Source organism: Pogona vitticeps, chromosome 11 (assembly GCF_051106095.1).
Source record: "Pogona vitticeps strain Pit_001003342236 chromosome 11, PviZW2.1, whole genome shotgun sequence".
Classification (NCBI taxonomy): domain Eukaryota; kingdom Metazoa; phylum Chordata; class Lepidosauria; order Squamata; family Agamidae; genus Pogona; species Pogona vitticeps.
In genome coordinates, this window is record NC_135793.1 from 20,223,804 (window position 1) to 20,236,592 (window position 12,789).

At 42.9% G+C, this 12,789-nt stretch overlaps 1 protein-coding gene across 15 annotated transcripts in view; it reads right to left on the minus strand.

Moving 5' to 3' along the window:
- The window catches only part of MTMR1 (myotubularin related protein 1), a 51,461-nt gene that overhangs the window by 10,321 nt on the left and 28,351 nt on the right, over positions 1–12,789 (minus strand). For 14 of the 15 annotated variants that reach the window (XM_072981070.2, XM_020801000.3, XM_078380597.1 and 11 more), the window contains 2 exons: positions 7,436–7,528; positions 2,464–2,577 (listed from right to left, as the gene is read on the minus strand). In XM_072981070.2, coding sequence (XP_072837171.2) covers positions 2,464–2,577; positions 7,436–7,528 — 207 coding nt within the window. The remainder of the gene's footprint in view (positions 1–2,463; positions 2,578–7,435; positions 7,529–12,789) is intronic. The other variant, XM_078380601.1, reaches the window with a different exon arrangement.

The window sequence follows — 12,789 nt, forward strand, 5'->3', positions numbered from 1 at the left end:
TGTGGCTGTGGCTCTCAACCTTTCCTTATCACATGTCCCCTCAATAACTCTACCGAAGAACCTAAGTTGTCACATGATACAAACAAAAAGGCCACTTTATTCAAGGGCATTTTTTATATGTAAAGCCATTCTGCTACCCTATTTCTTATCGACATTTAAAGTTGACGGGCAAAAGCAATGGGGGAACAGAAGCATCCTGAAAGCCCACAGAACGGTAACCCTTGGCATACGGGGCCAACAGGAGGCAGCACAACGTTAGGAAGAATAAATTCTTAATAATCATGAAAATTATGTGTTCCATCTATGCTATCTATACCATTGGCTGAGAACATATTCCCGATTACAAAGTACAGATTTGAAAACTAGATAACGAAAAAGACTGGTAGGAAATGTGCTTTTAAGCTTTACGGATACTGTGAACCTACAGAAACATAAATAAGTGGGTTCTAGATCGACTCAAGCCTGGATTCTCAATAGACGCTAAAATGACTAAACTGAGGTTATTGTCCTTTGGACATATCATGGGAACCCAAGACTTACTAGAAAAAACAGTAATTCTATAAAAACAGCTGGAAGTTAGTTGGATAAGGGAAAGACTAAGCATGAGATAGACTGGCTCAATAACCATGGCCTTGCGTTTGCAAGATCTGAACAGGGTTGTTAACGACAGAAGCATTCAGACGGAGGTCATTCATGCATAGGATCACATATCAGGAATGGCTTCATAGTATTACAACAAAGACTTGAGAAACAGTAGCTATTCATGACTTTTTCAATTTCAAATTTACTGGATAAATTTAACATTTGAGATGTGGTATTTCTGCTTCCCTGGAGGATCAATTAAAAAAACAGTACGGACATTGAAGCATATTTAAGGAATTTAAGAAAAGCAACAGTACACATTTAAAACACTGGATGTCATGAATCACTAGGGAGGACATACAAAAAGTAACTGAATAAAATTACTGTAGATATCAGTAAAAAAAAAACACACCAAAAAACCAAGACTTTAATACGGAATCAATGGAGCAATATTTTAGAAACAGGAATATAATGTCTATTTTCCACATTTTCCTTATATTTAATTAAATATCAGGCTTTTAATTAAATGTCCATGTTTAGCCTTCTTAACAGATTTTTTAAAAAATTCTACGACCCTGCACAAACATCACTGTGAAGCCATTATTAAATCGAGGTTTCAGAATCAGAATAAGAATCAGCTTCATCTTGCAATTTTATACTCCTCCAGTGCTATAAAGCATCTGTTTCCACTACAGTTGTCTCCTAAATTGCATTTTAAAAAGGGGGTGGCTGCATTAGATTACCCATTCATGAGAGGAAGCTGTCTGGGTAAGCACATACATACTTGGTGAGAATGCATAATTCAGCTCCATCTTGTGGTGCAAACATGCAATTTACTGCATGGGATCAGACACAAGTCATGTATAAATATTCCAAAGCAAATTTGCAAAGATGCTGTTTGTATGAACATTTTTCTTTCTGGAATAAGGGAAACTAAGCCACTGTCTTGCACATTGTCTTAAGCCAAAATAACACTTGATTCAGCATATTATGTGAAGTATTATATCAAGAATCTTCTGCACTCGATTATGGACATTCTTTCTTAATCTCATGTATGTTCCAACAGATGCAGATTAATCTTGCAATGTACACACAAACCTATGGAAGAAATCTCCAGATAAATTTATAGAACGTATACAAAAATGTTCATCTGTTTAGCCCAGGACCAGTTACTTTAATTGGTGGCATCTCTCTAATGCCCCAGGATTTCCTGCTGTTCTACTTCAGATTTTCTCAAGCAGAGGCCAAACCTGGGACTCTCTACATGTCAAATATAAACTCCAGCCCTGAGCTATGGCCCTTTCAGATTTCACAGCATCACCTGTTACTTTCTGCCCTGGTTGATAGGAATAAAAATGCCTGAAGCTTTATCCTATTTTATTTATGGGAAGAAAGGAGCTTCTCTGGACACAAGTCATAGAGTCACTATAGAGCTGGAACAATCCCGACGGTCATCTTAGTCGAACTCCACAAAGGAACAACTCGTTGACAAATACAAACTGTGCTACAGATAAGACAACATCAAGTCTCGTTACAACATTTTGTAACACAGAAAGTCAGTTACTCCCACAAAACTCGTTTATAAGTTATATCGAGAAACCATCTCGCAGAGATAAATAGTACTTTCTGCTGATTATATCCTAGCATAAACGAGGACTAGAGTTTTGATGAGCAGTTCTAACTGCTTTCAAGAACAGAAACCTGTTTTTGTCAATGATGATTCCAAAAACTGTGTAAGTTCTATTTTCTGCCTATTTTGCAATCAGAAAAAAAATATTTTCACATTTAGGTGGCATTTAAGTACTTTCAGCTCTACAGAACAAGAAAAACAGCCTCGAAATTTCTTCTGCCTCCCACAAAATCATTACACAGCTGATTTACCTCCTTTACTCGCTGATGTTCAGAGTTGTATAAAAAGGTGCCAAAGAGACAGCTATAAAGATGATCCAAAATGGTGATCAAAAACAGCTCGTTGAATTCAAATGCTGCTGGGAACTAAATCAATGAAATATGCTGTTAGGTTGTTTAAATTTAAAACAAACAAACAAACAATTCTGATTTCATTTTGACCTTAGCACTTCTCCCCTCCACTAACACAAAGGCACATGAACATATAGAGAAATCTCTAAAGTAAAATGCAATGTGAAGGTTTGTGAACCGCCAGTTTACATTTTAAGACTTGACAAGAATGCAGATGTTTTAGCAATTTCGGGCAAATACCCTGGATGGTAGACTGTGTTGGAAAAGCCCCTCCCCAAATATCTGATTTCCCAAGTAGGAACAAATCTTTTATGCATTTGCCCTGTAGACCTTCCTCCCCTTGATGGACTGCCACCGAGACATTCTACAGACTCTAGCTAACCGTCTTGTAATGTGTACAATATTCAGCTGTGGGGGGGGGGGGACGCTATACAAAAAATAGTTTTTAATTCGGAAGGCTCGCTTCTCCCATATGCAGACCCATCTAATGTGTTTTCATATATAGGAGAGAAAAGAACATCAGAGGTGACAAAGGGGGCTCGTTTACAGCCTCCTCAATTTGCAGAATGGAAATCAAGATCCTTCTTGTGGGGGTTTTATAATTTAAGAATGTAATTCTTGGAAAGAATGGTCCGCTCATTACTCCTGCCAAAACAGATCTCTACATGTTTTCTCGAAACCATTTTAAACATGTTTACATCGGCTGAGACTAGGACACAATCTAGTTTTTATTAATTGTTGTACTACAACTATTCTATTCATCTTGTAGGAATTGTGCTGTACTGACAAGCAAAAAGATTCGTTAAGCTTGGTAGCTCCTGCTCTTGCTGAGGGTTTTGTCTGTCTGTCGCCATGCCCTTTTCTTAGCTTCTTCCCATACCCCTGAGCTGTTCATGTCCACCTGGTTCAAGTGGATTTGTGTGCCAGCTACTCAGTTAAACAAATGAGTGGTGATCAGTTTTATTCACTTGATCATTTATTCCTTCCCTGAAGCTTACTGAAATGGCCAGTGTAGGTGTATGTCGAAGTATTAACATCCCAACAAAATGCCAGGCTGAGGTCACTGAGGCACAAAGTGGGGAGAAAAGGACAGCTTTCCATGTAGAGGGCATGATTCCTTTCAATTTGGCAGCAGTTAATGCCATAGATGTTCAGATCGTGACAGGAGGGATATTAGCCCTGTGACGCCCCACCGGCCCCGTCTGACCTGCTGCAAAGTGCAGGTTACAGAGAGCCCCAAGACATACCAAGGAGAAAGGTTCTTTCATCTCAACGAGGTTCCCGGACACTGGCAAATAGTCTGAATATTGAGAGTAAGAAACGACAGTCTCTGAAGAAGCTGTAACAAGCCAATTCTAGCAACTTCCTTCCAATTTCTGTAAGGCATTTTGCTCCCCCTCCACTCCCTATGCCATAACCCTAAAGGCTTATTTGAAACTTTTTACACAATTCACATTTGGCAAAACCATTTCGGAGTCTTTTAACAGAGAGAAACTAAACAGATTATAGCAAGAAATAGGGAGCAATGAAGATTACCAGACATCAAGATACACAACAGAATAGGCTGTTCTGATCTTGACCCTAAAAGGGGATTTTGTTCCTTCCATATGTTCCAGGTGGGATGTTTTTTCATGCAAAAGAACAGAATGGAATGGGAGTTTGACATTTTTAAAGACTTTCTAAACAAATGTAAGGTTTACAACAAAATTATATCAAGAATATTCAAAATTAATTTGGGAACAGCAAAGCCCTGAATATAGCAAGGCATTATTACTGAGCAACACTTTAGGCTGCAAAATACTCCTTGACTACTATCTGCTCATACTACACCAGACTCAGGTGCACTTTCAGTGCTTCCAGATGAAAATTAAGCAATGAGAGAATATGGGGCTTACAAAGGGGTGGGGATAGAAGAGACAGTGGGCTGACCCTAGGAATTTATGGGTCTGACTATGGTCTGGTTTTCATATTCCACCTCCTCTATTAGCCTCACCCTACTTCCTTCCTTTTCAAAAGTGAAAAAGGCATTTAGGCAACTTTATGTTAACCACCAGCCCTGTTTTAAAATAAAGACTCTTTCATGAATTATATGCAATGTATATGCGACCTTATCAGCACACACAATATAATTGAGACCATCCTTATTACAGAACTTTTTGAACCAGGAGGAGAACATCACAACCATGTATGACAACTGCTGACTATTGGGACAAGGTATGGCAAGAAGTAACTACGAAAGTCAAAGATCCAGGCTCACTCATTCATTCATTCTAACCAAACACTCAAAATCGCTGGGAGGGTAAAATGGGGTTGAGGGAGCCATATACGGCATTCTTGAAATCTCTCAAATGAAAGAAAAGATATAAATGAAGTGAACTCTAGAAAACTGTCAGGAAATGGAAGAAACCTCACCAGTATCTGTAGAGATATTTGGCTTAGCAAAAGGCTACTACATTCACATAGTGCTAAATCACCACCACAAAGTGGGATTCGCTCTAGCTGTAACGGGAAGCTCTGTAATTCTCATAGCCACTGTCACGTCCAATGAGACAACACCACCAGACTTGTTTGGCAGATGCTGTCAGCCCAAGCTTTGGAATGATTCTCAGACAAGGCACTTAAAAACCCTGCATGCCAGTCTTGCTTCCGGTGTAGAGGGGCACAGAAAATAAAATGCCCACAAAAGGGTTAAATTACAACCAAAAGGTTGCTTTAAAAGTGCAACCAGGTAAGATGATCTGGTATCCGTTTGTGAACAGGAGGGACCGTTTTGAATCTCTGGCCTGGACTTGCCAGGATCACTGACACTGGTCAAGGTGAGGATTTATCAATGGAACTGTATATCTAGGTATAAACCAGTCATTCATCTAGTACAGCCAAAGTCTCAGCGGCTACACTAACTCTGGGCACGTTCTTTATGTATTTATTTCTTCTACAAGTGAATGCAACTGATGTTAACACAACTGATGTAAACAAATGTAATATGCAACAGGCATTCTTATGGTGTAGTTAAGACTGGGATGTAGAATGCTGTTCACACTTGATTCTAGTAGTATTTAGATGATTTGTGACTGAAATACCTTGCAAAACTCTAAATACCATGTTGTCAAACAAGGACAGAAATTAGTTCCATTTCTCCATATGAGGAAAACAAGGTGACCACACACTCTCTTCGAAAAGATACTTTAATAAAACAACTTTGCAGAATGAAGGGCAGGGCAAGCAGCAGAATTTTCTTAGTTTACATAAGCTCTCTGTGACAATCACACTGAAGCAGCATTAACTTTTGATTTATACTTCCTAGAACTAATTTGCTTTGGGAATGATATGAATTTAAGAATTAAAGAAGAACTGTGCATCTTTACACTGAGTGATTTTAAGAGGATCTCAAATTCTATCCGCTTTATAAAAGATCTGCTTTAACATTAGCAGTAAGTGCAATGCATCCTTATTAATTTGTCCTTAATTATCAGATCTCAGCGTCTGTATATATTATTAGATATGTCTGATATGTAAAGCAGCCAATTCATCAGAGAGGAGCAGCGATCAGACGTCCCCTGTGTGAACTGAATTTGTAAATTGTAAAAGAAAATGTATCACTTCCATGAACAAAAAGTAATACAAAATACAAAGTTTCCACCCTGAAATTTCTCAGCGTCTCTTTTGACTAAATAATGTTGGTTGGTTACGTTAAAAGGATTATGTTGTGCAACAAACCTGGCTTAAACTGGGTAGTTTATCATTTCAACATATTCAAGTATAAACAACATATTCAAGTATAAAACCTAGTGGGAAAAAAAATAATGTCCTTCTGTGAACAGAAGTTTTGATCCAGCTGAGGTTCTTACTAATACAAGGAACGAGGTGAGAGACCCCCTAATTCACTGGAGCAGAACCAAGGAGGGACAGAGAGTTGCAGGGAATATTGGTGGTGAAGGTCACTCCCTGTCCATTTGCCAGTGGACCTCAGAAGCAGCCTTTTCAGAAATGGAATTCCATGCATGTGAGCAAATTCATAATATTGCAACAGAATGCTCTGAAAACCTAGTTTCTCAAAGTGCCACCATGCACACCGGACGTCTTACCACTGAATCCAATGGTCCTTATTTCTGAGTAGATGTGTACAGGATGGCACTGTTAAGTCTTTCCAAATACGCCATCGGAATGTTTTGGATCACAAGAGTCATGCCTGAGCATTTCCAAAACACCAAAGATTGAGGAGTTGTTTTTTACTTTATATGTGTTTAATTTTCCTCTGTGGATACTGAATGATATAGTTGCAAAGCTTTATTAAACATTATTCCGTTGAGCAAAAGGATTTATTTGTTACATTTATAATCCACGTTTCCCCTAACAATCTCAAGGCAGCATAGATGCCTCTCCTCCTCTTCCCACTGCCCTCATAACAACCATGTGACGCAGGTGAGGCTCATAAATTATGACTAGCCCCAGGTTACCCAGTGACTAGTGCAAGTTCACTTTATAAGTAAAGCAGGCCCAACGTCAGTTGGCTAGATAGCTCACAGCCAGAGGTTGGGAGGTTCAATTCCCCATCGGGGGGCCCCAGGAGAAAAGCCAACCTGTGTGACTTTGGGCAAGCTGCACAGTCCCAGGATGCCCTCAGAAGAAGGGAATGGTAAACCACTTCTGAGTGCTCTCTAGCTGGAAAATCATGAAAAGGGTCGCCATAAATTAGAATTGACTTGACCGCACATGATTATTATCCTTATTATTAGCCCAGGGTCAATCATTGCTAAGTGGGGCCTTTAAACCTACATCAACTAAATCCTAGTTCAATACTCTAACCACTAATACTCAGTGGCTCTCCTTATGTGGATTAAGAACAATAAAGACACAGTAAAAATGCTCTCACCTGCTTTGTCATTTGCCAAACACAGTCTATAAACTGAAGGAAGATGGGTGATCTGTCAGCGTCAGCATGGTCATCGTCACCATGACCTACTCGCTAGTAAGGAAGAAAGAATCTTATGAGTAAGGCTTCCCTTTCTATCAAATGTATTTGGTTTAAAGAACTGGAATGAAAAACTATCAAGAATAATTACAGAATACTTCTGAAAAATTATGTTTCTTCAAACAATGAAGTACTAAACCTTGTAAACCAAAACTAAACAGATGCAAGTTATTCATTACACTTAGTAGCTATTTAAAAAGAACAACAGAACCGGTCTTAGATATGTAACAAGCATCACTGAATTTTGTAGAAGAAATCCTAAACTTTTCATATGTATTGTAACAGATTTGTACAGACTCAAAGGCACGTGAAGGAATTTCGAAGCAGTCCTCATTCTATCCAGGGCTCAGAGGGATGGCTGGAACAGGGCCATCAGGTGAAGGAAAGCTTCATACATGCAACATATTATACACACACAACCCATATACCAACAACACAATACCAAGGAGTGTCAATTATCATGCAGCATCAACAACAGCAGCAGATAAGGACAACATGGATTTTCCTTCATAGATTCAAACTGGCTTGGCTGGGGGAACACTTAGAATATTTTTAGGTGTGCCCAGTAATATGATTAAAAGCTAAAGATTACTTAAAGTTATAATGCTTTTTAATTATGCATTTTAGAGATTTTTTTCAATGTGCCTTTACATTCTTACCATGTTATTAAAACATTCTTTTCAGTATTTATTGTACTTTTTATGCTCATGTAACTGGGATTGAATTTTGACTTAAATATTTGCCTGCAACTTTAGTTTTTTATGTACATATTTTTTAAGCCTTTGTGCCAATAGTTTTTCCATAGCTATAAAACTTTCAGATGTTCTCAACAACTCTGAAATACTTTTATGCATATGGAACACAGAAGCAATGTAGCTTGTAGAATTAGATCTGAAGTTGCCTCAAATTAGAAAGGACTTATACCTTGATACTCAGATGAATTTTGATACGATTGGAAACAGTTGCCTGATTAATGCTGGAATTAACTCTTTTTCAGGATAAATGCTAGCTTTCCCCCTAGAGGCCTATAATGTTCTTATAGGGCTTTTCACAAAATGTTCAGGTGTGAAATTGCAACTATTGGCCATTCTGATCGTGAGATTCTGGGAGTAGCAGCAAAAACCAAGAAAGAAAGGTTACTTACCTGTAACGATGGTTCTTCAAGTGGTCATTCTGTGAATTCACACAAAGGGTTAATACCAGCGCCAGCGTTGGGCCTCTCGGAACGTTTTCTAGCTGCAAGAGAAAAGTAACAATGTTTAGGACTACCCCTACTGCGCACGCCCAGCCTAACCGTCCCTCAGTTCCATTTGTCCGCCATAGGCCCTCGAGTCAGAGAGACGCCAGTGACAGACAGACAGAGGGGAGGCCGGGCGGGATTGTGTGAATTCACAGAATGACCACTTGAAGAACCATCGTTACAGGTAAGTAACCTTTCTTTCTTCATCGTGGTCTTCTGTGAATGCACACAAAGGGTGATTAGCACGCTTACTAACCGGATGGTGGGCTGTCACTGAAGAGCCGATGCTAGCACTGCCCTCCCGAATTTGGTCTCCTCTTTTGCCCTCACGTCCAATCTGTAGTGGGTTATGAAGGTAGAGGCATTAGACCACGTAGCGGACCGGCAGATGTCGGGCAGGTCGACGCCACGAAGTAAGGCAGTGGAGGAGGCAACAGCCCGGGTGGAATGGGCTTTAAGTCCCTGTGGAGGATCTCTGTGGTTGAGCTCGTAGGCAAGGGCGATGGTAGACACGAGCCACCGAGAGAGCGTGGACGGCGAGGCCGGGCAACCCTTCTTAGGGCCAAAGTGGCAAAGGAAGAGTCTGTTGGCCAGGCGAAAGTCTTTGGTCCTGGATACGTAAAAAGCTAAGGACCGTCGAACATCGAGCATGTGGAGCATGCGTTCAACATCAGTCGTCGGAGACGGAAACAAAGTCGGCAGAATAAGTGGCTGGTTGACGTGGAAGTCGGAGACCACCTTAGGAAGAAAGGAGACGTCCAGGTAAAGCATAACCTTGTCCTTAAAGAACTGAAGAAAAGGTTGGTCATGGCGGAGAGCTGCCAACTCGCTAGCTCGACGAGCAGAGGTGATAGCCACTAGGAATAGCGTTTTTAAAGAGAGCATTTTGAGGTCACAGGTAGCCATAGGTTCAAATGGGGGTCTGGATAGGGCATGCAGAACCAAATGGAGGGACCACTGAGGGAGTGGAGGACGAACGGGAGGTCGGAGGTTAGAGAGACCCCTCAAAAACATCCTGACGGTAGGATGGGAGAAAAAGCGGGATGAGGGAGAAGCTCTGGGCTGAAAGAAGACAACCGCAGCCAGGTACACCTTGATAGTAGAGATAGACAGGTGGAAATCAAACAGGTAACGGAGATACTGCAGAAGTGTGGAAAGAGACACAGGTGAGGAGGTGAGATCCCTCTGCTGGGTAAATTTCAGAAAGCTGTTCCATTTGTAGGCATACAAGCGAGACGTGGAGGGTTTGATGGCATTGGTCAAGACCTCCTGAATTTCTGGACGATCCTCCACGCCGTCAGATGGAGCGTGTCGAGGTCGGGGTGAAGGACTTTGCCTGCTTCCTGGGTCAGTAGGTCTGGCCACATTGGAAGGGTTACTGAGTCCACAGCCATGCTGACTAGAGTGGGAAACCACACTTGGCGAGGCCAAAAGGGTGCGATGAAGATGGCCGGAGTCATCGAGCGTCGGAGTTTGATCAAGGATCTCTGTATTAACGGGATCGGTGGAAACATGTACAAGAGACCCTGGTTCCATGGAATCATGAATGCGTCGCCGAGCGAGTGGTGACCGAGACCTGCCCGGGAGGCATAGCGGGAACATTTTGCGTTGTGAGGGGATGCGAACACGTCCAGCACTGGGGTCCCCCACTGGTTGCAAAGGTCCTGGAAGACCAGAGGGTTCAACTCCCATTCGTGAGTCTGATAGTGAAGCCTGCTCAGAGTGTCGGCAAGTGTGTTGTCCTCCGTGGCTACATGGATGGCCACCGGGTAGATATGATGACGGTAACACCATTCCCAAAGGAGGATGGAGAGATACAGGAGTGAATGAGAGCGGGTTCCTCCCTGCTTGTTGACATAGTGCATTGTGGTAGTGTTGTCCGTCACTAGCTGAACTCCGCGGCCGCGGAGGAGAGGGAGGAAGGACTTGAAGGCCTTGATAACCGCCAGCAGTTCCAGGTAATTGATGTGGAACATGGCTTCTTGAGGCGTCCAGAGGGCGTGAATGGTGCGGCGCCCGCAGTGCGCCCCCCAGCCGGACGGACTGGCGTCCGTTGTAACTTGAACGGTGAGACGGAGTGGACGAAAGGGCCGGCCAACCGTGAGATGGGGTGTGTACATCCACCACTGGAGTTGTCTGGTGAGCTCCGGGGTGACACGAAGGCGTTTCCTTTGACTGTCGATCATGGGGTCGAAAAGGGTGAGAAACCAAGATTGGAGCGACCGGAGTTTGAGGCGAGCGTGCGCTAGCGCCGGCGTCGTAGAAGACATCAGGCCGAGGAGGTGCTGGGCATGGTGGGCTGTCACCCGAGCACCGGGGAAAAATTTCCTGATGGCTCGTCGAATCTTGTGTATTCTTTCCGGGGGAAGAAAGACTCGACCCTTTACAGCGTCCAAGCAGACCCCTATGTATTGAACTGTCTTGGAGGGAATGAGCCGGGATTTCTGATTGTTGACAGTGAGACCGAGATTGGAAAGAAGATACAGAATGAATCTTGTGTCTTTCAGGGATTGCCTTCTCGAGGTGGAGACTACGAGCCAATCGTCCAGGTAAGGGTAAACGTGAATGCCCCTGAGACGAAGGTAAGCCGCCACCGGAGCCATAACCTTGGTGAAGGTCCGGGGAGCTGTGGACAGACCGAATGGCAGGGCCTGGAATTCGTAGACCGTGTCCTGAAAGATGAACCGAAGGAACCTGCGGTGGTCGGGGTGAATAGTGACGTGAAAGTATGCGTCCTTTAGATCTATAAGGACGAACCAGTTGCTCTTTTTCAGCAAGTGCATGATGGACTCTAAGGTAAGCATCCGAAACCGTCTGGGTCGCAGGTAAGTATTGAGGAGTCTTAGATCGAGGATGGGTCTTATGCCTCCTCCGCTTTCTGAGACGGCGAAGTAGCGGGAGTAAAACCCGCATTGTACGTCGTGAGGTGGTACTGTAGAGATGGCCTCTTTTTCTAAGAGAGATGATATTTCTTCCTCTAGCGAGGAGTCGAAGGGAGAATGAGTAATGAAACCCAGCGGAGGAGATCTTATAAACTCCAGCTGGTAACCGTGCTGAATAATTTTTAGAGCCCAAGTGTCGTTTGTGATGACAGACCAGTTGTGAAGAAACGGTTGAAGGCGGGTGGTAGGTGGTGAGTGGGTGAAAACGGGGGGCCGAAAGTCAAAGATACTGTTTTTGTTTTCTGCCAGGTGGCTTAAAAGGTTGGCGGCGATGGGGCGGACGAGGGCGGTATCCCTGATAGCCCTGGACAGAAGAAGAGGACTGGCCAGAGCGCTGCTGAGGAAGGTGTTTGTAAGGACGGTATTGTTGGGAAGATTGATACTGTCCATAAGATTTACGCCATTGAGGGCGTCGCTGTCTAGATTGAGTCTGAACAGAATAAGACTTAGCAGTTCTCTTAGCCTTATGAAGGTCCTCCAAATGGGAGTCGGTCTTTTCGTTGAACAGCCCGGTAGCGTCGAAGGCGAGGCTTTCAACTTTTGACTTGACGTCCTCCATTATGTCCGCAGAACGGAGCCAAGCATGGCGCCGGATAGAGATGGCAGACATGAGGACTCTGGCAGAGATTTCTGCTGCATGTCTGATGGAAAGACGTTCATACTTGGATACCGTCTGAGCTTCCTCATATGAGTTAAGAAAAGCTTGCCTGGTGTCTTCAGGTATCATTTTCAACCCAGGCAAAAGTTTGAGCCACAATTGTTTGTGATAAGCTCCCAAAACAGTTTGATAATTTATGACTCGAAGTAGCAAGGTGACAAGGGAGTAGATTTTCCTGCCGATGAGTTCCAGCTTTTTACCCTCCTTGTCGACTGGAGTAACATGAGCTTTGGCCGAAGGTCTTGAACAGCTTGTTTCAACAATGAGTGAGTTTGGAATGGGATGCTTGAGCAGAAAATGAGTATCGGCCCCATGAATCTTGTAGAAGTGTTCTGTGCGACGAGGGACATTAGGTGTAGCCGCAGGCTGAGCCCAGAATTCCTTGATGGCCTCCATAACTACAGGCACAAAGGCT